The sequence below is a fragment of the Alosa alosa genome, chromosome 11, assembly GCF_017589495.1.
Source record: "Alosa alosa isolate M-15738 ecotype Scorff River chromosome 11, AALO_Geno_1.1, whole genome shotgun sequence".
NCBI classification, from domain to species: Eukaryota; Metazoa; Chordata; class Actinopteri; order Clupeiformes; family Clupeidae; genus Alosa; species Alosa alosa.
In genome coordinates, this window is record NC_063199.1 from 7,374,965 (window position 1) to 7,400,530 (window position 25,566).

Below are 25,566 nucleotides of genomic sequence, written 5' to 3' on the forward strand. Positions count from 1 at the left end.
AACTGTGCACAAGGCGCCTGTGTTTGGCAAGGTTAAAACACATTTCTGCTCCGAGTGCTATTTATAAACACTGATCAAATGTACACACCTTTTCCTTTTGATACAAAGAAGAGTTAATATGTGATTTGTCAAGACTTGTTAGGTTTGTTACTTGACTCTTTTTCTGTCAACTTCCTGATTATCCTTACTGCAAAGGCAGGGGGAGGGAGGGGGGATCGTGTCAGGAGAAAGGCTCATCTCCGAGAGATGGAGAAAATATTGTCTTTTAAGCGCCACATAAAAGAGGAGATGCTGCAAGCCACTTCAGCACGGTGGAATAGCCTGCAGGGATTTCAGCAGAACAGTGTCTCGTACACATCTGAAGACAATCTCACGTACACAGCCCAAACTCACAGTTTATGTGGGAATTATAAGCAAATAGTTATTATTTTTAAGAAACGGGAGCATTTCTATTTTCAGCGGAAGCAGAAAATGATAAAATATTGAAAAATCCATTAAACATAAATGTTGAATACTTGCTACATCTGTCTCCAGCTAATTGAGTCGCTACCAAGAATGCTAGGGCTCTGGAGAATAATTTGTCAGTGCAAAACATCGAATGGACCAATTTATTGCTTGCTGCAGGCTGCAGAGTTCCAACAGTCTTTGATCAACCTTTTTAGGTCAGTATCTCTTGAAATACAGAGAAAGGTCCTCAGAAGCGAGAGAAAATATTTCATCTTTTTTTAAAGAAAAGAGATAAGTATTTCTGTAGCTGCTGTACATTGTTTGGAAGTGCAGGATTTAATCAATTGTTTATGGAGCACAAAGCCAGGAGATGGGGACACAGGGAAAATGGAAAAAAACTACCCATGCTGTTTATTTGTAGTTTCGTATGGGTAATTAGTTAAACATTTATAATAAAAATGGCAGGGAAAGCAATTATAAGTTTTGTTGCCTTGCCATCACTTTCTGTCTTCTTAGTTAAGATCAATGCGCTGACAGTTATCAATAGACTTTTCGGATCCAGCAGCTCAAACAGTGAACTCACATCCGGGAGAACTTGTAGTCAGACAGAGAGGAGACATCAAAAGGGCATAACTGACAGTGTGCTTGTCAAGCCAAGAAGGAACTGCTAGAGCAGTGTTTTCTACCAGAAGAACAGCCTCTTGATGGAGAAGAACAAACCTTTTTATTTTCAAACCTGGGAAGAGGTTATGAAGCCGGCGTGCCTGTATTTATATTTCATTGCAATGCATCTGCCTTCTGTAATTCCCAAAGCATCTGCATTTCTCCTGATTAACCAATATTATGAAAGACGAAACAAGTATTGCAAACTGACAGTGAAATTCAAACTGAATCATGATGCTTCGGCTTTGCTCCGAGTTATGCTACGTCCACATCGGGCAGTGTGATCATTGGTCAGAAGCAATTTAGTGTAAAATGTAATGCGCACACAAATTTAATTCCAGTATCGCAGAAGATGTTGGGTAGATGTGAAAGAATCATTAAATTGAAGCATATTGCCTACATATTCTAATATGCTTCTCAACATTTTGCAATTTAAATTTCCAAGTCATACAAAGTAACTTGCTGTTTGTGTTAAATTAGAAACCAGGAAGTATAAGATAATAATTGTATATTCAGCTATGCCCATATCATACGGTGGTGACTCTTAAGCCCTTGTTTTACAAGCTGTCTGTGCAGGGAGAATGGAAAAACAAATCAGACCAGTCGCTTATGTTGTCTCAAATTAGTTCCAGTTGCCTTTGTTCTATATGTTAGCAGCTAATGTAATTCACGCCAATGGAGACGAGACTGCATCTTCATCATCATCTAAAGCCAGAGGCTTAGGGTTCAAGAGAGCACCAGAGTAATATGAGTGGAGGTTTGTACTTCTGTGATTTTTACTGCCTTGTATTTAATGGTGGCTGAGGGGAGACAAGACCATCTATTCATACAGGTTACTGGTAGCTCTTTGTTGGGAAAGCGGCTAACTTCATTTTTAAAGGATGGCATCATTATTATTAATTTCCATCATTCAACTCGCTCTTCCACTGGTTAACCTTGACATCACTGTGTCGTGCAACCCTGTGAGAGGGCGGTCAGGAGTCTATGCTGATCACTTCCCAGATCCCATTTATTACAGTTGGAAATGGTCCCAAGGTCACGGGGCTGGAAATTTTAATTATGCTGGCAGTAAATGTACAAATGAAGTAGTACATTTAAAAATGCTGAATCGGAGTAATTAATTTTTTGGATCGGAGACCCCGAGGAAACCTGCAGCACCCTTTCCTCCCATGCACGCCTCGTTCACAACACAGAGTGAACACATCTATCTGCGCTCCTCGCACCTGACAGCTGTCTTTAAGATGCAAACAGCACCATTATTCTTATTTTATGAGCTCTTCTTAAAATACTACAAGGCACTCAAGCAGCGCATTTTTAACACCTAATGTATGGCTTTCTGTCTTGCTATGCCACTTTTCACCTTAGTTGTAAAAAAAGTGACGGAAGGTTTATGCTAGGCCTGGCCTGTAAATTACAATGAGATTCACCTTCACTTACATTTGGTGTCAGAGCAAGAGAAATGAGCTAGGGCTCAGTGCTTCTTGGACCTCTGAGGCTGCCGTTGTTCAGTGATGCAGCCCACTACCCAGCGGGCACTGGACATAATTAGTAAACAGACATGAACTTGGCACTGGTTGTTTTTGAAAAACTCGCCCAACATCTAATCAGTGAGGAACGGCCTCGGTGCCAGGTCTGCTTAGAGTTAATCACTGCAATGTGGCAGCCAATAAATATGCCAAGAGAGAAAACGATCCAAAAATGTTTCGTTATATCAACATATGGGTAAATAAGATCACAGACATGACTGAAATCTGCCGATTTGTCCATGAGACACCTACTGTATTGCATTTCTAGTTATTTTACATAAAGTTAAACACATATCAACATGCTCTCATACAGTATGTGCTAAATCTTAGAAGAGAACCAGCCACAATGCCTGTATTCTACCACGATTGTTTATATCAGTGCCTACACAGCCTGTACCAAGCTTTACAAGAGCAGTCAAATATACCCAAGACACCACTGTGGTGCAAAGGACTGGAATGCCTCCTCCCTAAAACAGGAATTTAAGTCTAATTAAAGATTGTCTCATTGCCATGCCATAAAACCTACCCGCTGAGATCATCTAAACAGTAATAACAATTTCACATCTTACATGGTGTCCAAACCCACAAGAAAGGACAGATTTTACAGCAGCTTACTGGAAAAATATTAGTAGACCGAGATAGAGAAAGCAAATTGTCAGACTATGTGAACAGCCCTCGAGAAACCAAGGCTTGCTTCCCTGCCCATAACAATATCATTATCTGATACATGCAGTGAGTCTCCAAGGACCTTTAATTTGAGCAGGAAAAGTCCATTTCATTGCTACAAGGTTAGCTCAGAAGAAAAGCATCAGAGGGTCGCTGTGGAGATGCATTAATTAGGTGTAACCTAAAAGAATATTTATCAAAGGCCAAACCTTTTGGGAGGTGTCTAAGTCAGAATCCAATAAAGCAAGAGGAGGTTAATAGACTCAAAGGCCTTGAATTGAATTTCTGCGTATACATAAAATACCACCCTGATTTAACAAGGAAATGTACCATAAGAATATGGCGATTAAGCTTTCTGATGTGGCCATCCTTGACAAAAGTAATGGGCTTTAATCATCTCAGAAAATGACATGCAGTGCAAATCCTACATCTTGGGAACATTTAGTGCAAGTCTCCGGATCCTGTTCTAAGTAGAAAAGCATGCGATTTAGCATAGCCACTGAACCTTTCACATGTAATTTACCCTGTTAGTTTAAACAACTGAACTGGAGCCAGTCAGCAACTTTAAAAGTCCTTAGCTCCAAGTATTATTTCAACCAATAAAAATACCATTTAGGTTCCAAACACTGCCACTACCCCCGAATTACTAGTTTCTCTTACACCAAAATGCCACTGTATCATAATTTAAGAGTTCCTTCTCAGGGATACTGCCTTTTGCTTGTTGTAGAAAGGCTGGGGAACAACTATGATTTGCCATGCAGCCACTCTAACCAATGCTCGTGAGAGAGAAAAACCGAACACTTCTGCTGTGATCAACCAGCTCGCTCTGGCTCGGCAGCCTCGCGCAGATATTACTAAGAACCACGGGGCCAGGCTACTTAGCCAGCCAGAAAAGACTGATGGCCCATCACGGGTGATGAAGATAGAAAGGAGGGGAGGAAACGCATGCATGTGTGTGTGTGTGTGTGTGTGTCAGGCTGCCCCATCTTCACACCACAGAGCCATGACGCCGCTAACAGAACGTGAAGGGCCTCGTCCACCAAAGCACGCGTAGCGACGGCTCAACCCCCGGCGCCCTGGCTCCGCAATGACGGGGAAATAAAAGTGTTGAGTTGGGACCGCCCCCACATCAGTCATGGGGGTAATGATCTCCGACTCCAGGCAGGGTTATACCTCAGCTCCAATCACTCTGTCAGACAGGGGCCACTCTGGAGCACAGGCCCCCAGACGCGGCCCCTTGTCAGCACACGGACCTACCCTGATGTATGTGGCACACAGGTCAAAGATATTAGTGTCACAACCTTCTACAGGTACCCTAATGCGCTTTAAAAAACACGTCAGGCTGCAAGTATGGAAAATACCCTGCCATTGTGCGAGAGTGGACTGTCAAGATTTATCACCCGAGCCATGATTTTTTAAGATGCAGTACTACTATTTAACTACTGGAAATTGATTTTCTGATAAAATGAAATGGAAAGCTAACACTGCGACAGTAATGAATGTCGCCACGGCTGTGGTGTGTTTAAGTCACAACATCTTTAAGTTGGCCAATATTAATGCCCATCTACGCATTTCCCATTAATGAGTTATATGGAAATGGAAATGCATATTACGTAGCACACACAGTGCTGAACCTGTGTACGGTCCAAAAAAAGCACTCTCGGAGTGAACGTGCAGCCAGGGTATTCGCTCCACTCAATTATTTTCTAGTATGATAATTAACCAATTCACTATGCACATCCAATTCTCAAAGGCGTCTTTGAACTAATTGTTCTCATTGACTCAATTAATTATTTGTTTGCTGATTTAATTATTTTCAGATCTGGAAAAAGGGGAAATTAAACAGCCGACCAATGAACAGTGCCAAATGCCTACTAATCTCCACCTTTAAAAAGGTATGTTGATCTGACGGGTGGTGCAACTAAACAACACATGAATTAAAGGTTAAACGCAAAATACATTTGACTTGAAATGCTACATAGTGATCCATCACTCAGCTACAATCTACATGTGTCATACTGCTACAATTTAGGAAAGCCATCCTAAATGTTCTATTAGCATTCGATTGAGAAAAAGATCTGATAGACTAATACTGTTATAATCCCAGTCTGAACTGACGCTAGGAAGCTTATCAAGTCTTCCTGCTTGTAAAAGAGGCATCTGTGTTGGTATCTAAGTTCTTTTTCCCAGATTTGTGATGGTAACATCTGTAGAAACCCTGGAGGGGTGGATATCAAATAGACCTGAGAATGAAAACTGCTCATCACATATGTGTCTTCAGCCTTTGGGCTTTCTTTTCTGGGGAAACATCTTTGGCAACCAAGCCATCGCCTGTGGTGTGTTCATGGCTATTATATGTAACATGTATGGAGTTCTGACAGAATATCACTTTTGGCTAAAGTACTTCACCTCTCTATGTCTGTACTCTGACTTCTGCACAGCACATAATTAAAAACACCTTTCAGTGTAAGTAGTTCTTAAATTTCCCTGATTACATAGAATGGCTCATGGCTTCAAAATGACCAAGAGCACCACGGCTCATTTATGTGTTATATTCTAAATTAATTTGTCCAGCTGATCATAAGGAATATCCTTTGGCATGAAAGACCATCTCTCTCACTCTTACACTCACTCTCCCCCTCTCCCTCATGCCAACGTCCTGCCCCGAACTTGTACCAGATCAGTGAGAGCGGCATTAAATCGTGACTGGCCAGTGGCATCCTTCCAAGCAGCTTTCAACCCAAAAGCTAATATTCCTCTGCAATGTGCCAGGCCGTGCATGCTAAGCTGTGGACCCAGCGTGGCCCTGTAATGACTACCATATGGAAAACAAATTGCTCCGGCCGAGCCCAGGCACCACTGCGTGCGCGTGGCGTGAATTCTGAAGGCCTGGTGGCACGACGGCGCTGCCAAGTGCTTTTTTTTTTTGCACTTCCACCCAGCAAGAAGGGGCCACTCTTCTCCATGACACTTGCCATTATTCATCATGCTGTTTTAAATGTTTTGCTCATTTGTTTCCATTAAATATTTCATCTGGCCTTAAATATTCATTTATCTCAGCTTTTAAATTTTTCACCAGTTTTTCCTTTTCTCCTCTGCCTCCTCCTTTTTCTCTGTGCTTCCCTTTTAGGCTTTGCGATCATAAATAATTATTCATGCGCAGCCAGAAACTGGATTGCATAAAACATGCTCATGAATCCTTTTTGTCTTTTCTCATTAAGAGACATACTTCAAGTAGCCTAAATACTTCCCACTGCCCCACTTGTGGAAATTGGATAGAGGATCCATCCTGCAACAGTGGTGCTCAAATAGGTTATTGCCTTCTTCTGTGATTATCTGTGTTTTTGGTAAGATAATTTCTCAAACAACTACACTTGTGCTTCATCTTACTGGATGGCGCATGTGATCTTCACAGCACAAGCAAGTGTAGTTAGTGTGATGCATTCTTAACACAGTTTGCACGTTTAGAGTTCTCTGTATCAAATACTTGTAAACATTTAGGCAATTATCTTTTGAAAAACCAAACGACTGATTCTCTTGCCCTGAGTGGTTCTTTCATTGCAGCTGAAGCCGGGAAATATGTTTGCTTAATAGCTTCCTTGTTATGTCCTCATAAATTACGCACTCACTTCATCTCACTGCGCGCCAGATGAGAACAACATCAAACATTTCACTGAGGAACTCTCCCTGCACTTAGAGAAAGAAAGTTTGCTTTGGAAGCATTTAGTGCACAAAAAGAAACAACAGAAACAGAACTGAAACTCAACTCTTCAAACCACACACTCAGTGACCAAACAGAACCACTGCTTTTGACTCGCATAAGCATCCAAAAGAGGAAGAAAGGATGACTTCTGTGTTGAGAAAACAAAACAACCACCAGCACTAAAAGGTGATTTGCTTCACGTTCACAGGGATGAACAATTCACCATTAATCATTATTGTTTATTTTATGGCAGTCGTGTGTTTTGCCAGCCACTGTCTCCCATGTGTTGCATGGCAATCCATATGTGCAGACTAACTGCCCTTAAAATGTTGCACTTGTTACAGTTTGATCTACAATAAGAAATGCATTACTATTTCTACCCACAAAAATGAAACAAAAAACTTAAACCACCTTGTTTGCTATTCTTTTTTGGAGGGGTTGGGGATGGAGGTGGGGGTGGTGGGCTTTAAAAGTTTTGCTTTTGAATCAATTTGCTTTGGTTAATGAGAGACAGCACACATATTAAAATGCCCCAAATAATTCTCTCAAAACCTAATAGAAATGATAGCATGAATTCTGACTTCAAAGGCAACATGGGCATTTATTTGTGCTTAATTCCACCATGAAGCCTGTGCAAACAGCTCTGTGGCATGAGATAAAAATGTATGGTAAACTTTCAATTTTATAGGATTATATTTTCCTTAACAAGGACTAATGATCACACAGAGCAAATATCAACGTGTTAATTAGTGGTGATACCCGATGATCCAGTGCACACAGCCGTGGTATTACATGGCATTATGGAACACTGGTGTGGTTTGCCAGGGGGCGATTGTGACCATAAGCAACCAATCAAAGGAATAAAATAGCCCTCTCCACATGGGTGAATTCATTGCTTCTTTAGCTTGCCTTGTGCCGAACGTAAAACAGAGACAAAATCAAAGAGCTCATGAAAACACTGAGCGGTGTTTTTGATTTCTCTCTGTGTTCTCCATCACTGTGTCTGGCCAAAGCTATGTACTTTTTGGGGGCTTCTGTTTAAATAAAGTTTGGAGATGAAAGTCTAATTATGTTTCCGGTTTTTAGATGAAAGTCTACTCATGAGACAAAGCTAGGAGAGCTTCAGCACTCTTCTCTGCAGTCATCTGTCAAGAAATTAGGCAGAGCTTACCTCTATCATTTGCATACACTAATTGGCCGTTCTCATCATGCGGTATGAACTCACCTCATTTGATAATAGACAAGAATAATAAATTATAGGTTTCATCATTACAACTATGCCTTCCAAGGATGACATAATGTAATGTGGATCAGATTGTTGTGACATACAGTCTCTAAGACCAAATTCACTACTACTGCTACTATTAAACTTTGGTAAGATTAGTAAGAATGACTATGTTTACCTAATGTTTTGTATGTAATGCATTAATCACTTGTATGCACAGTTAAAACATATGCATATTACAAAACAGATTTATAAACCTGACAATTCAGTCGAAATCAGGTACTTCAATAAATTCAAACAGGGCAAGATAGTGATCGCACCATAGACATATCTGTGGTATTTTAACCCAGAGAATGAGAATGAAACTCTAACACAACTGTGATAACTACATCCAGTTTCTAAAAAGATGCAACCTCAAGCAGTGTGTAATTCTGGAAGTTAGAAAAACATCTACGCTAAACTCATTTCCCACCTGAAAAAGCTTCTCTTACTCTTTGCTTGGCACATCGGTTAAGGATTGGTTTAGGCTACTCCTGGCCTGCAACCATGCACGCATACTCCTTTTGTTTAGTTCTGGGCGTTAAAGCATGCTTGAGTTTGCCTGGAAGGATGTCCTAGTCATAATTATCTCACTGTTGGAGTCCACAAAAGGTATGTGAATAAAAGGAATCATTGTCATTGCCATCCTCCGAAAAGGCATAGCCAGAAAGCATTGCCAACAAGGCACTTTGTAGAAGTGGATTCTAAATATTTAAAAAATCATCCTTGCTGTAATTGGGAGAAATGCATTTAAATATTTTTGTAAAATAGTTCACATGGAGCATATTTTAGTTGTATGCAGTGGTAATACAAATATGAAACAGTCTCTTAAGGGTTTACCTGTAAGTCATAATGAAGCTGCAGGGTTTACATACACTGGGGTGTTTAAACATAACATGTTTTCAATTGTTTGTATGATTATTTTTTATATACCTTAATGTGTTTATTTATGTATTTGATTGTTTATTCATTCATTCATTCATATATGATCTTGACAGCAGACTATCTACTCCAACATCACATGTATACATACTGCTATGTTCTACTCTCAATATTACTATTATGCATAGTATATACATTACTACTAATCTTTACTAATTATTACATACATTGATTAAGTTATAGCACAATATTACATTTTACAACAAACAAGTATAACATTGCATGAACTACATGAAAAATTACATTTAAATTCATATTAAACTCACATTAAGATGGATTAAATTAACTACAGATAAACATGTAGAGAAACATGTTTATGTAGCCTATCTCTACATTCAAAGCTATGTCCTGATTTCCAAGCAACTGCAGAGGCATAAATAGAAACTGAATTGAAGGCACCTATGAATGGTAATCTACTACCATCTGGTGGACATTTGAGGAACTGATGGAGGGGTAGTCTCCGCTACTGTAGGCTATTGGGGGGTAATAAAGTGTAGATTCCTACAGCATCTTGTAGCCTAAATTTAAATACGTTTAACTTATGTAAATAGACCACAGATTAATAAAATAACCTAGGCTATCTGGTGGAGCAGGAGCATGGTCGGTTATTATGAATTTGGAAGGAAAAAGATAAATGAAAGATAAGGAGATAAAAAGGTAGCTGCCGGATCTGTCAGAATTACAGAATATTTCTTTGAATGACCATTTCTGCAAAATGTGGCTCTTGATATGGAGCCACCCTTTAAAATAGCCAAAATCATATTCAAATTCAACTGAACTCCGGATGTCCTAAGATGCAGTAGTTAAAGTTTGGCTTTACCTCATCCTATACGATTAACTGCACGCCTTTAAAGGACACTGGTCTCTCCAAGTAGACCTATCTGATCTGACTTCGAATCTTGACACAAATAACAAGAGACATTTTTATATTTACAGGTCGAGATGCACATTGGTATCTTTTTGTAAAACTTGGGTTAGATCATACACTGCTGCTCCCCATATAGCCTATGACAGCTAAGCTTCATTTTTTGAAATGTGCTGCCTGCCACAAACCCTCCCCTAGCCTACAGCAAAGAACAGTATGGTTCACACACAATGATCCAGAATTGTGTGTCCCTTAACTGAATATTTAATTTAACATCAAATTAACGTTAGCTCACCGTCGGCCCGTGCGTTGCTCTTCAAGGAACATCCATCAATGTAGCCTAGCTTTTAGCATAACCAACTCTCCTAGCCAAACGTCTTGACCTGTCAAAAGGCCTAGGCCTATTTGTGAACAATGAACATTAAGTGAGATTCAATCGCCAGTATTCTGATAAACTAATCGGCGGCTGTAGGCCTACCAAAGGACACCAAAGTTTAAGCTGTGGGGTCACCGTCTAGGCCTCTGTGAATCTGTAGGCTAAGTAGGCCTACTCAACTTAACCCCGTAGCCCCCGGGCTCCTGAGTTCATGACAGTAGTAGGCTAGGCTAATATTCACCATAAGCCTCGGGTAAACCCATCTGATGGGAGCGCAGGAGAGAATCCTATGCCTTGACGAAAGGGTCTTTTTCATGCTTCCTAATCAATATGATGAGTGATAATGAATTCGAATAGCCTATAAATCTAGACGCATCCTAGGTGCAGCAATTGTAATTTGCAGCCAGAGCCAGGGTAGAATTCGACGCTTGTAATGTAGAACAAACAGCCAACATCACTTCTGACCACACAGCCTGGAAAGCGACTGCGCGTGTGCGCACCACAAAGTGGCGGTATGGCTTCTCGGTAAAATAGCCTATATATGTTGTGTAGTGTAGGCTAGTGTGATGGATCAAATGTTTCTAAATAAACAAATCAATAACATATGTGATATGTGTACTTTTTAGAGGTAGACTCCAGTCCACAAATATGCGTTTGTCTAGTGATCTAGTTTCTTCTGTGCGCCAGACACGTTTTCGTGCGCAGCAGAAACTAGAAGCCCCAAAGAGGACATGAACAAAAAAGTTGCTGGTTTGTCAAATAGAGCCATCTAGTGGTGACAGAAAGTCAAGATTTACTTACACGAGAAATTGCTATGTTTGCATAGAAGTTGTAGGCCCTATATTAAATAGGGCTGTCAATCGATTAAAAAAAATAATCTAATTAATTACATACTCTGTGATTAATTAATCTAAATTAATCGCATATATAATTTTTGCTGAGAAAGTATTTTAAATATTTAAATTCAAATGAATCATTGAATAATCAGCATTAGTAACATTAAAGTTCAAAAACTCTTTTATTATTATTTTCACTGTTCAAATAGTGGCCATAATAATCTATGATATGACCTAATATGCTGAGAAAATAAATTCAAAAGTGCTTCGGGAAGAAGTTTTTTTCACATACATGTTTTAATTTTATTTTATTTTTTTCTTTATTTCTTTATTTTAATCAACACTTTATTTTTGTCAACACCATCAGGCTGTTTTTTAAAAGTAAATGTTCCAATCAATGATCTAGGCAGCACATTTTCTTCTCTCTCCTTCATTTTACAGTAATGGTTACTAACTAGAACGGCTCGGGGTCAAAGGTCATACAGAATCGATTAATCTGCGTTATTTTTTTTTTTAATCAGTTATTTTTTCTCAAATTAATTAATTGAAATTAATCAGTTATTTTGACAGCCCTAATATTAAACTGTATCTGTAATAATAATAATATAGGCTATCAATCTCCTGATAATCTCCTGATTTGTCCTAGGAAATAGTTAATTGCATCTACCAGATCAAGTATGAATTCCCTTTTGCAATTCATTTCACACCTTGTGACCTCATAGCTAAGCTGACCAAGCCACATCATGTTTTCTGATCTCATGATATTTATTTAACTTGTCTTAAAGCTGTTGGCAAACAAGTACATGGTAAAAATAGAAGACACAAACATGTGAAGCTTCAATCATTTAATGCTCACATCCACACACACTTAATTACTCAAAAGAACATAAAGGGCTGAACTTGCAAGGACAAAAAACTCAAACATTGAATAGATGTGCAGGGGAATATGCATTTTCCCACAATTCATCAGGTGAGCGTAGCCAGCTAGGTGGATAGGGTGGGTCTTTTTTTCCAATTTGTGGACCTTTTTAGTTTGTGCATACCTCTACCAGGCAATCTTATTGAACCATACTAAAACTTGTACTTCAGAGGTGGACTGTCAAAGAACTGTATAATCATAGCACTAGATATGAAAGAAAAAATAACCTCATACGTTAATGAAGCTAAGTTATAAAGCCACCTACTGACATACCTGCATTTTGAAAGTCTAATTCAACTTATCCAAATTCAGATTCATAAGTAGCCTAATTAGGCCTTTTACAGCAGCCAAGATATTCATGCACGGTTTTGTTTATTGATGAGTTGATTTGTGTATTTTGTATAATACCAAAGACTATCTAGCATGGGACTGCAGATTTCAGGATACATTCTAGGATAGATTTTATGTGATTAATATAAAATGAGCCCATTCAAAATAAAGTATGCATTAGACTAATTACATTATTATTGTTATTATTTTAAATTAAAAACATAGTCTACTCTATACCCAAAGACCTATAACAAATACAAAGAAGTAGACATATCTCAAAAGAGTTGAGGCAGAAATGTGGACCTTCAGATGGGGTGGGGTTGGTCTAGGAACTCATGCAACCTATCCTTGGCTACGCCCCTTTCAGATGTCATTTACTTTGCCTTGAGAGATAACTACAGCGTAACAGTATCTAAGTACCTGTAACCTTTATCTGAGGCATCAAAGACAAACCTGTGCATCTCTCTCACAACACACACACACACACACACACACACACACACACACACACAATTCAGTGATAGCACTTAAATTAGTTCTGATTCATTATTTTCTACATTCATGGACTGTATACATTTGCACAAAGTTTTCTATATATATTCTTATAACTTTGTAAAAAATACAAAGGATTTTGTTGGATGGACAGTAAATATAATCTCTCATTTCTCTCAGTGTTCCTATATACCTCAAGTGCCTCTTGGGCTAGTTTGACTAAACTCAGTAAGACATTCGTTCACTTTGTGCTGTAAACATTGTAAACATCTTGTTTATGTACTGTGCATAACAACATATCTTGCCTTATAAAATCTACATCTTTCCTGACAGTCTCTGAAACCACTGACTACCCTTTTGACAAGAGTTATCATATGAGATATTGTTAAATTATCTATATATTGTTATGAAGGCATTGAAAGGCTTGGACATGGGAAAGTTGTGAACTGTGAACCGTGGACCCAGATGCTTGTCTTTCAGTCTATTGTGGGCCCTATTCTGATCCACTGACACAAACAAAGCACAAAGAATAACAGTAACCACAAAGAGAAAGACAAACATACACACATGCACACATGCACACACACACACATACATAGAGCAGGGTATGCTAAGAGTGTACTGGCAAGTCTTGCTGGTGCCCAGGTGCGATGGGTTTGCTGTCTGCTGGGAGAGCCGGCATGGCTCCCTGGCCAGGAGAAACTGGAACTACACTACCTGGGGAAAAGAAACAAGTAGCACAGCAGATCTGATTCAAAACAGCAGCTAAGCCTCCACGACCATACCAAACGTGTTACTTTTGTTGTAATATCAACTGTTTCATCTGTATTGTTTTGGATTTGCACATAGCTTCTACAGATAACAATAGATATACATATAAAATTACATTCCAACTGAATAGCTGATCAATTATGAATGGAAATTCCCTTCACCTTTGACCTCTGCTGGGGACTCTGTCTTCAGCTGTTTCATCTTCTCCATGTGTTCCATCGCCTGCACAATATCAAGCAAGGTTACCGGATTGGTCTGTTTAATGACACCATGCTATGCGCTGTTCACGCAAGTCACTGTCATTGGCCAAGGAACATTTTTGCTAGTTTTAACCAATGAACTAATTTAACTTATGGATTTTTTTATGTCCTCTGTGTAAAGTACTTTGTGTTGTACTTAGTGCATGACAAATGCACTATATATACACATTTACATACTTACAACACAACACTCACCCACAATGAGTGTCACGCTAGACAACATTAGACTATTGCAATTAACTAGATTACAACATAAAAAAGCAATACCAGACGATACTATTAAATATTTACACCAAACTCGATCACTGTTAGGTCCCTACACTGCCCTTTGGTGGTGCTGTTTCCCCCTTTGTGGCTTATGGCTACTCGGCAGTATGTTTATGTTGTCATTATGTACAGGTACTGTGGGTGGGCAGAGCCGGTTACCGGGTGCTTCCACGCCTGTTGTTGTGTGTGTGTGTGTGTGTGTGTGTGTGTGTGTGTGTGTACACACATACCTGTTGTAACTCAAACTTCTGTGCGTTGAGTTCCTCTTGTTGCCGCTCCAGTTCTGCCCGCTGTTTATCCAGGTCTACAGTCTTCTGGTTGAGGGTGTTCTCCTCCCGAGCCAGATGCTCCTCGAACTCCCTCATCTCCTCATCTGTATAGAGCTGATTCTGCTCCAGGGTCTGGCACCAGTCATAGTAAATGATGAGTCATAGATAATGATATATTGTTTTACTGCACAGACCAACTTCAAGAACAAGACTGTCCATTAGGTCAATTTATTCAAAAAATAAATATACCGACCGTATACAGTATGAAACTATAACAATATGAGCTTCAACATCTTGGGAAATTAATCTGGACAGTAATAGTGAAGTATGTATGTTGTCTGTGACTGTCATTGATTCACATCTAAACACAGGGCCCTAATTTCAGTATTAACTCTTAAGTCGAACTAAAGCAAAAGTAATAACTAGGCAAAAACTATTTAATACCATGTGCTTTAAAACTAGATTTGGTCTCAGGGTCCCCCTACAGTTGAGAAGCGTAATAATAATTAAACGAAATATGAGTCTTTTGCAACAAAGTATGAACATAACTCCGATATATTATAGAGGGAATGCACTGAAAGTAGTCTGTAGAAAAAGATCTCTGAATTCCTGTGGCATAGCAGCTCTTTTCTGTTTCGATTCTGAGGGGGGATGGGGGAGGTGGGGCAGTTTCCTACCCGAAACTAGAAAGGTGCTAGGTCAGTAATCGCCTACATAGGGCCGCTCAGATAATGCCAGAAGTGCTGTTCGTCATGTTATGAGGATATGTGCCATCAAAATTATTTTGGAAACGTTATGTTAAGGTAAAAAAACTGTTAAGGGTGCCTTTAAGTGCAAACATTAATAAATCAATTCAATGTTCCCATATGCCACACGATAACTATAATTAATGCACGAGAACTTGTTGACAGAGTACGGCTTGTAGACAGACTGCACTTTGCCCACCCCCTAAGTTAGAGCCCTTAATCTTACATATTTAAAACTTGATTAATAAATCTGACCTCCCAGGGGTCTGTGTCCAGGAACTCCTTCTTCTTAGTGGCGGCCATGAACTCATCCCGGGACACTAGTCTGTCCTTATTGGTGTCCACCTACAAACAACACCAAGATGACAGAGAGGAGTTTGCATGAGGTTCTAAACTTCTAGAGCAGGATGTATTCATGGGAATGAATGATCCTTTTTGACCACAAATGTGATGGAACAAGAGATGGGTGAGGCTGTGTAGAATGCATTTTTAGGCCATTGTCACAACACAGGAACATGACAGTATGACCTCATTTTGTGCTGTCAATACAGAGCCCATTTAGACCAATGCTGTTACTAATGTGACCTTTTTGCATTTGCTGACACAGGCCCTAATGCTAGTACTAAATTGTGTGTACATGTGAAAAAATTGCATGTTTAACATTTTGCAGATGATGAACTCAAAAACAAACTGAGTGATTTGCAACGAGTTCAAACACAACAGCCCCTAGTTCATTCAACAGATCCAAAATAGATGCATAAACCTTTAATAAACCAGGCCCATGATCTGTGAGATTCCTGCTCAGTCTCTGGCCAGTTATTGTGTACAAAATTGTTCTTTTGAACATGATTTAAATAAACCACCTCTTTCTCTCCCTCCCTCTCTCACTCACTTTGGGTTCACATCTGCTCTCACCTAAGATTAAGCCGAATAGCAGCTATGCATAAGAGGCAAAGATCCCATCATAAGACCAAAGCTGTGACTAGTTTCTCCTTGTGAGACCACATTTTATCAACTCACAGAACGTCTCTTTTGTTAACTCCAAAATCTTTCCACTGAAAGCAAATTATTTAGTGTCCAACTGTTTAGTGACATTTGTATGTTGCTGTGCTTGCATTCTAACTCAATGTAAACACATACAGTACATACACACAGTCACATCGCTTACACCACATACACACACACAGGGGTTCCTATGGGCCCAGCTGCAAAAACATCACCAGCGGTTAGCATCACAGCTGGGGGCCTGACTTGGATGGATTTTGTGTTCTGTGTTTGTGTGTGTGTCTGTGTGTGTGTCTGTGTGTGTGTGTATTTGTGTGTCTGTGTGTGTGTGTTTGGATTTACCTCATTCATGACGTGTTCCCTCATCCTCAGCCTCTCCTCTTCCATCTCAATCATGTCATCCTCCTCTTGTTTAGGATCATAGATCTTCTCCAACTACACACACACACACACACACACACACACACACACACACACACACACACACACACAAGAATTCTTCATGAATAACGAACAATTGCTCACACACACACACACACAAGAATTCTTCATGAATAATGAACAATTGCTCAGTACTCTTGTAATGTTTTGATTAAGTTGCATAATAATCCTGTAAGAATTTATTTAAAATGTTCAATAATTGCCTGTGTAATAGATGTGTCAACAGATTGTGTTGTGTTGGAGTCTTGAACATTCTGTTTGCTTGCTTTTTGCAATTACAAAATAATGTTTGTACAAATTATACAAGTACTGACCTCTTTAGTGAACAGCGCCTCAAGCTCCTGCTCATCAAAGTAGCCATCTCCATTGGTATCTGTGAACCAAGTCACACAAAAAGTTAAACATTTAAAGCATCTGCACGTACTTCACCATAGTAAACTTTGAAGTACCGTTTGGGGTTTGGGGAGAGAGAAGTGTTTTTTGGAAATGGGCTCTGTAACCAAGCTATTTTTCAGAGATTACCATGCAAGCTGAAAAATGTCCTTGGGTCAAAGTCTTCAGGATCCAAACCATCAGATTCTTCCCACACTTCTTTCAGCTGGTCCTTACTTCCCTAAAAACACAAACAGACAGACAAACAGACAGACGATAAAGGTGAGGGTAAAGGTGGGTGCGATTTATTGCATTGTACTTATTTGTTTAAGTTATATTTTTGGCTATTTTAGCCTTTATTAGACAGGAAAGTGAAGAGACAGCAGGAAATGAGTGGAGGAGAGATGGGGAGTGGGTTCAGGAAATGACTTCAGGTCGGACTCGAACCTGAGTCCCGAGGCCACTGAGCCCGCTGTGCCATGGCTCCCTCCATCAGCAGATATTAAGTGACAGGAACTCACAGCCGACCACTTAAGAGACAGTGACACCAGCACTATATGTGTGTGGGTGAGTGTTTTTTATCTGTCTGCACGCATGTTTTGCTCACAGGGTGGTTCACTTTGGGATGGTCTGCATGCTTCTTCCTCATCTCCTCGTAGTGCGCCTCCTCTTTCTTCCTCTCCTCCTCGTCCAGCTGTTTCAGGTGCTCGCGCCTCTCGTGCTCCTTTCTCATCTCATAGCGCTTGAAGTCCTCATGCCGCTCCTTGTCATAGTTCTCCAGATCGCTTGTGGCCTGAGAGGCAGAGGCTGTCAGTGAACAGCAATGAGCACGGGCACAGCACTGACACAAAGCACCGTTACAAGCACAACACAACACAACACAACACAACACATGGACAAAAAGGCCTCTTCCCCAAACACACACACACACAATAACACCCTATAACCAGACACCAATGCAAAACTCTTTTACAGACACAACAAAACAAACATGGCAAGAGACAAAAAAACAAACAAAACAACAAGACGATAAAAGATGAAGATGATAAAAGACCCGTGTTTGTTCACGAGGCCATCAGTGGACCAAAGGGATGGACATAGAGCTTGTCTTTCTATGCGCCGTCTGTAGATTTTTATTGCAGCAAATCAGTTGTAGGTAGTGTTCCAGTTGTTCAGTTTATAATGCCATGGCAACAAACTGTAGCCTACCTTGACAGTAACAATTTTGCTATAAAAATAAACATGTGTGTTCACTAAAGAAAATCAGTCAAACCACCTGGGCACATTTGCCTACCACAAAAAATCAATTTTCATATGCTAGACAATTGCAGTATGGGCTAAAATGGATGGAGTGACATTCAGTAGAGAGTGACAATCAGTGGCTTTGTGCTAATTGATGCTGGGAAAGCACATGCCCACCAAGACTGTATTTAAGTTATCCCCTAAATGTCTCTGAATATGACATATGAGATAATTGTGTTCATTATTTACTTTTCCACCAACCCCTAATTATGACCGCTGCTACCACCACTACAGTCATCAACTTCCAGAATTTTTGGTCAACGATTCCCGGGACACATGAAACTTGGTGGGAATGTAGCCCCACTAGACTTTTATGGAACACCCCCCCTAGTGGTAGAGGATGATGAGGAGGAGAGGAGGTACAAGGCAGGACTGTCTCACATATTCAAAGACTTTTGGGGGATAACTTAATAACTTAAATACAGTCTTGGTGGGCATGTGCTCCCCCAGCAACAATTAGCACAAAGCCACTGATTGTCACTCTCCACTGAATATAACTCCATCCATTTAAGCCCATGCTGCAACTGTCTAGCATGTGAAAATGGATTTTATGTAGTAGGCAAATGTGCCCAGGTGGTTTGACTGATTTTCTTTAGTGAACACACATTTATTTTTATATCAAAATTGTTACTGTCAAGGTAGGCTACAGTTTGTTGCCATGGCATTATAAACTGAACAACTGGAACACTACCTACAACTGATTGGCTGCAATAAAAAAAACACACACACACACACACGCACACACGCACGCACACACACACACACACACACACACGCACACAAACACACACACACATCCACATACACACACACACACACGCATGCACACACACACACACACACACACACACACACACACACACACACACACACACACACACACAACACACACAAACACACACAAACACACACATAAACACAAACACACACACGCGCACGCACGCATACGCACAGGCACACACTCACACAGGTACGCACATACCAGCATACACAAAAGTTGCAAGAGTAGGGGATGGAGTATGAGATGGACAAATTGACAAGCTTAATTTATTTTCGCGAGAGGATGTACAGGAGCGGCGATCATATTTTGTACCACTATACGGTACATCTAGTTATAATTCTGCCCACCCAAAATGTTAGCTTACATAATGCCCCTGGTGACAATAAGAGTGAATAGTACAGTGATTAGTAATGCATAACCAGCTCTCTGTAGTGGATAATCGGTCAAGGCTTACTGATTTAATGAGTTTGTCCAGGTCGTCCACCTCAAACGTGTGTGGGTTCATATGGTTCAGGTGCTCAAACTGCCTCAGGAGAGCTTCATAGTCCACCGTCATACCTACAGATATAATGGAAAGGGTGACTTAAAACCCTCAAAACGGTCACATTCATAATTGATAAGATTGGACTTGATCCCATTTTCCAGTCCCTTTTTAATAGATTTGGCAGCATAAACAACATGATTCAAAGCTTTTAATTTTTAGTAGATTTTCTACAAATTACCACAATGAAAGTGCATAGTGCCTAACTGTTTAGGTTTTAACATTGAGAAAGGAAATGACCCCATCTTAAGGTGCACTAAAGCAGGGCTCGAATTATCTTTTTGTCTTTAAGGGGGTCTCTATCTCATAAAAAGTTGGCACACCCCGCGCATAGCCTAACAAGGCGATACAATGAAATGGCCTAGGGTAAAGTGGCGGCTTTTATGCAGTATATATCGCCACGGTAGGCCTAGGCTTTACCTTGACACACGCACACAACAGACATAGATTTTTCATAGAAATTGATTACTTTTAATTAAATTTCAACATATTATTGATTATAATAGTCCATATCTCATTTCAATTTCACAATACAAAGAAATAGACTAAACGATTTAGTCTGTGCCATTCTCAATTTCACAACGTAACTCATTTAAACCAGACCACCGTCTCAGATAGGCTATCCTCAGTGTCAAACACAATAATGCATGTAGTGTAACTTATACACAGGGGAAAAAGCACTAACTGGCAGAAATGAATAAAGCCAGCCAAACTATGTTCTAGTAGGCTAATGTGTTGAACCGTGGAAAATTAATAGATCTAACAATTTTGGAGTTTGCACTGAGATATTGTCGGGTAGCCATTGAATATTCCGACATCAGAGATTGCTAACAGGTGTTTCAAAATAGCTGGGAGCTTTCTGGAGCTCTGAATGGCAGAGGATAGCTAGATCATCAGACAACACAATCATTGTAGGCTGCATTATGGGCCATAATTTATGGCTTTGTCAATCAACATAGAATAGGTGAAGCGCAAGTTCAACACCAAACAGGACTTCAAACCACGTAGGCTAGCCCAATGAACGCCTATGCAAATAGACAAAACACTCACATCAAAGCAGGGTGACTTCTTCAGATTTGCGAAAGTGCTGTCAAATCGACACGGTTTGCTCATATAGTCTAGTGGTGTGGTGGTGAAGTGTCATGCTGCGCTCAAGAGCGTAGTAGGTCTACGTCCCGTAGTAGCCTATATTTTAATTTAACGCCTTTAATGGTAAGAGATCGCTGGGGATGGACAATGAGCGGTTGTTTAAGATTAAATTACAATGCCAGACACCTTCAGATATGAAAGACCCCTTCAGGTTTTTGACTTTGTTGCTTTCATGGGAGCCAGTCCTCACTCTATGGGAGCTCGGCTCCCTCTGGCTCCCACGTAATTCGAGCCCTGCACTAAAGTGAACCTTGAGGAAGTTGTGGTAAGAGGCAATCACTGCCTCCAGCAAGGTTTTACAAACTCGATAGCTGACCCATATCCTTTCCAGCACATAACTAAACTGTAATATAGACCAGTGGTTCTCAAAGTGGGGAATAGAGACATGACAGGTGGGGTGCGAGGACCAGGAGAGAATTCGTTTTTTGTGCCTATCTTTAATAGTACCTTAGTAAGGAAGATCATAAATTCAAAACAAAACAGCAAACATAAGTGTCATAAACAGACTGACATTAAAATAACATCTTGATCCCGTGGACCGAGATGGGAAATGTAACGTGGAACCAAAATGCGAAATCAGGTGGGGTTTGAAAATTGAGAGGGACTACCTGGTTTCTCCAACAAGTTGTTACTGGTCAGACGTACCTTTCCCTCCTGCCACGTCCTGCTTGGCTTTGATGAGTGTGCGGAGCCGGTTCACCTCCTGTCTTTTCAGCTCGTCCAGTTTGGTCCTAACGCTGTGGCCCACAAAGTCAAGCTCTTTTGCAAGCTTCCCTTGCTGTAGCGGAAAACACACAGACACATACAGACACAAACACACACACACACACACACACACACACACACACACACACACAACACACGCACGCATGCACGCACACATTAATGATCACCTAACATTAGGGTGACTAACAAATAGACAGCCCTTTAGGAGCTCGCCTTGTAGTTTGTAAACAGAGAGAGGCAGCTGAGTAAACCCTGGCCAACATCTGACACATATTTAACCAGACGGGGCCGGCTGAAGTCCACTCTCTGGTTTCTCTGTTACCTTGATGGCTTCCATGTCGGTGTTGTGGAGCTTCTCTCTAAAGTGTGGGTCTTTCTCCAGGAAATCAATCACCTCTCGCAAGTAGCGGTCATAGTGGAGTCCAGTGTCCTGTAAACGTAAGCATTGGTCAATTGAAAGATAGTGGAATACTTCTAGCAGACACCGGCTATTGTGAAACTCGGCCCTCCTCCTTGCAGTGTTCCCTCTTAAGTACTTTTTTGATTACACATCCACAGTGGTTAACTTAAAAACGCAGGAACAGTTTACTTACTGGTTTGATTGTAAGAATCCCCATAATTTGTAAGTAAGCAAGCAAATAATAATAATGCTATGTCAGTATCGAAGGCTATTTCATTGTAAAACATAAGATCTATAGCCTACAAATCAATAATTTAAATAAAAAACAAATAATGTTAAAAACAAATAGCACAATAGAGCTTGATACTTTGGTAAACTGAAACTTTTGTGGTGGTACCTTGTAGAAAACATAATTCAAAGTGAGAATAGTGTCATTCACTTGTGGTGTTAGGAGCCGGACATAAAAGTAAAATAATCAGAGGTGTCTTATAATTACAGAACTTTAGCAGCTGTACTGAATGATTAAGCTAGTTTGGTAAAACAATTTCCCTAGTTGTCATGCCAATAAAGCACTTTTGAATTTCAAATGGAAAACAAAAACTTTTGCTGGAGGCGAGTATTCAAAAGATTTGTTCAACTGTAAAATTACTGCCCCACTTTTAAGGGTCACATAAAGGTTAAGATTGCATAAAGGTGAAGGAAATCCCACTTCTCACATCACAAAAGTACTATGTGGTGTGCAGGTTTAGTCTTACCAACTCAACCAAGAGAGGTTGCAATGAATGACATACTTGCAAATGCTTTCTTCGCTCAGGACATTAGACGTCCGCTTTGTGTGTTGTGCTATTGTGATTGATAATGGATATGTGCCAGTAATGTCAAATACCGATATATATTTCTATGTTCAATGTTAGTCTTAATGTTTTGGGCATTTGTCACTGCAGTCCATCTCCGTAATCAGTGACAAGATTAGACATAATTGTCATTAAATGTTTCTTTTTTCCCCCTTTTCATCTGCTGTACCCTCACTCTGACATCACAGAATTTTGCTTGGTCTGTTTTGATTAATTCTAATATCATGTGCAAACTTAAATCTAAGAATAATCCTTTAGGCTCCTAGCCTGGCTCTGCACACCTGTTGTTCACAATTCTGAACTCAGTTCACACCTGGGATAATAGTCTGAGTGCATAATGGATCGCCTCCTAGCGACCACTGACGTTGCTGATGACACTGAAGTGAAGCGTTCATTTGACTAGCAATAATCGCGCCTCGGATAACCCTCATAGGCTACGATACTGCCCCTGCGCAAAGCCCTGTTGGCATGACCATTCTTCACACAGTTTTGCAGTACTAAAATAGCACCATGTAAACAATAAGAGTAAATTGGTTGAAACTAAAGCTGTTTGAATGAATCCTCTGTTAGTGTACCTTATGAGCTTGAGATTCCATTTTGAAAGTAGGCTATACATTTTTGTAAAGGCACTACTGCGTAGGTCTAACATCCCAACCAATCCCCTCCCATTCACTTACTGTGCTCTCTGGAGGGTCCAGATTCTCTTTTGGTGGCTCAGCTTTATTCTTGTCCACAGCAATGGGCACCGCATCCACAGACACCCAGGCACACACTAGCACCAGCCAAAAGCAATATTGCATGCTTCTACGTGTCCCCATCTGTGTTTGATAAACAAGCACAAGGTGTAACTTACACTGGTAATGGAAGACTGCATAATACACAAAAGACAAAAGAAGCCCAGTGCTTTAAGAAGGATAATTGTACAAATCATTGCGACTGAAAACCTGCAGCCTCAGCCAAACAAGGATTTAGACAGTTTTCTGCTATGCTGCTGTTAAATTTTGAACTCACATATCATTGGGCGGCACTGTTGTCAAAATCAACAGAATGAAACAAAGGGCAACTAGCGTTTGCTTTGGAGTTTGGATATTCAACACTGATATCCATGGGTTGTGTAAGATATGTTGAAACAGTGTTGCACAGAAACAGGCTTTTGTCCATCAGCAGAACCCAAAAGTTGCTCGGTAACCACTGTTACAGTAGCTTCATGTTGAGTCTTGAGTCTTCTACAATTTCATCATCAGAAAGTGGATGTAGATAATGTCTTCACATTTTGCAAGACTTACAGCATCTGGTAAGATCTTGAAGACATTTAGATGTTTTCTATATCACAAACAAGATGGCACAGGCCAAAGGTTGTGGATGCTGTGGATTTGTTCCATAAAATGCCTATAGGCCTATCCACTTCAGCGCATCTGATAACAACTCAAAACTGGCAGATAAAATAATTCTGTGGCCATAACAATGTGATTTATAAGCAGAAGGTGAGAATGGTAAGTAAAAGAGATGTCTATTTTTTGCAAAAGACTGTTCAGCTGTGGCAATAAATTTGGACTGATAATTTGTTCATTTCTTTCGACTTTGTCTTACTTTGTAAGAATATGATTTGTCACTTATCTTTAAGAAGACAATCAGTTATTATAATTAGGATCGAAATAGACTTCATCAATTTGGATTTTGGCACATCATCTGAACCAGATATGTTTACAGAGCAGTGTAGGACCTACCAGTAGCCTATAATGTCATTCTAGACAAGTAAGTAAAGGCTTGTGCTCTCAAGAGGGCCTTGGTGTTAATCTTAATCTTCAGTGGAACCTCGCTAAGACCAATCACGCCGTTGTTACACGTGTTGGACAAAGCTTTTACACATTTCCGTGTAAGGAACAATAATAGTTTTCCCTGTCACTATCATGTGATAGTCTGGTTACTGAAAAAGCGTTAAAGACGTGTGCGTAAAAAAAACGGTGCTACAGTGCATTTAACCCCTACCCTGTCATTTTCTTCCACACTTTCACCGACATAGGCTGCCCACAATAGTTACAAACATAAACAGACCCGCTAGATAAACTTCCAGAAAAAAAACAAATGAAAGCAACAACTCCTTCACAGGCGCATCTTTCAACACATATCTTGCTTACCTCTCTCTCCGTCTCTGGCTCTTCTCGTACAGGATTTGCTATTACCGAGCTGCTTTGCTTAAGGCTTGTTTCCACCTGTCATCATCTCGAAGTCAAGTGTCCCCGTCGAGGGATGCAACCTTCAAAGTGCCGTACAACTCGGACACCACGCCCCCAGGAAAGTACTATTGGCCAGCAAGATTCACTTCCTTGTTTATGATACTCATGTTGGATATCTATTGAGTGTTCAATTTGTCAATCAAACACTCATGCACAGAGTTGTCCCTGACGTAAGAGGAAAAGGTACGTGGCGTTCAGAGAAGCGGTGACGATGAATCAGTCTGAAGTCTGAAATCCACATAGACTGTCAAAAGAGGAAATTCCACTATCACAAAAATGGATGTCTGGCGAAGAGCCTTTTAAGGAAAATAAACGCATGCTTTATACCATATTTTGCTCTAGGCCTAACTGTTGACAGCGCCATGTAGACAAGTCAGCCTAATGTACGAACTCAGGATAAAAAGTAACAAAGTTCC

At 40.2% G+C, this 25,566-nt stretch overlaps 1 protein-coding gene and 1 pseudogene across 1 annotated transcript; both read right to left on the minus strand.

Moving 5' to 3' along the window:
* Nucleotides 1-12,118: 12,118 nt before the first annotated feature.
* Nucleotides 12,119-25,166, minus strand: LOC125303872 (nucleobindin-2-like). Its single transcript, XM_048257827.1, has 13 exons — nucleotides 25,052-25,166; nucleotides 23,591-23,731; nucleotides 21,982-22,089; nucleotides 21,579-21,711; nucleotides 19,698-19,801; nucleotides 17,768-17,953; nucleotides 17,311-17,401; nucleotides 17,103-17,161; nucleotides 16,690-16,782; nucleotides 15,598-15,687; nucleotides 14,558-14,728; nucleotides 13,962-14,022; nucleotides 12,119-13,746 (listed from the first exon to the last, which is right to left on the minus strand). Exons 2-13 carry the CDS (start codon nucleotides 23,729-23,731, stop codon nucleotides 13,640-13,642), a joined length of 1,344 nt encoding a protein of 447 aa, XP_048113784.1. The 5' UTR covers nucleotides 25,052-25,166; the 3' UTR covers nucleotides 12,119-13,639.
* Nucleotides 23,257-23,373, minus strand: LOC125304056 (annotated as a pseudogene).
* Nucleotides 25,167-25,566: the final 400 nt, after the last annotated feature.

Excerpts from the sequence above, each read along its gene's own strand:
- LOC125303872 (XM_048257827.1), bottom strand. The coding sequence starts at position 23,731 with ATGGGGACACGTAGAAGCATGCAATATTGCTTTTGGCTGGTGCTAGTG. Across the intron at positions 19,802-21,578 it reads GGACGTGGCAGGAGGGAAAG|GTATGACGGTGGACTATGAA; the intron begins GTACGTCTGACC and ends TTATATCTGTAG. Across the intron at positions 17,402-17,767 it reads ATCCCAAAGTGAACCACCCT|GGAAGTAAGGACCAGCTGAA; the intron begins GTGAGCAAAACA and ends TTGTGTTTTTAG.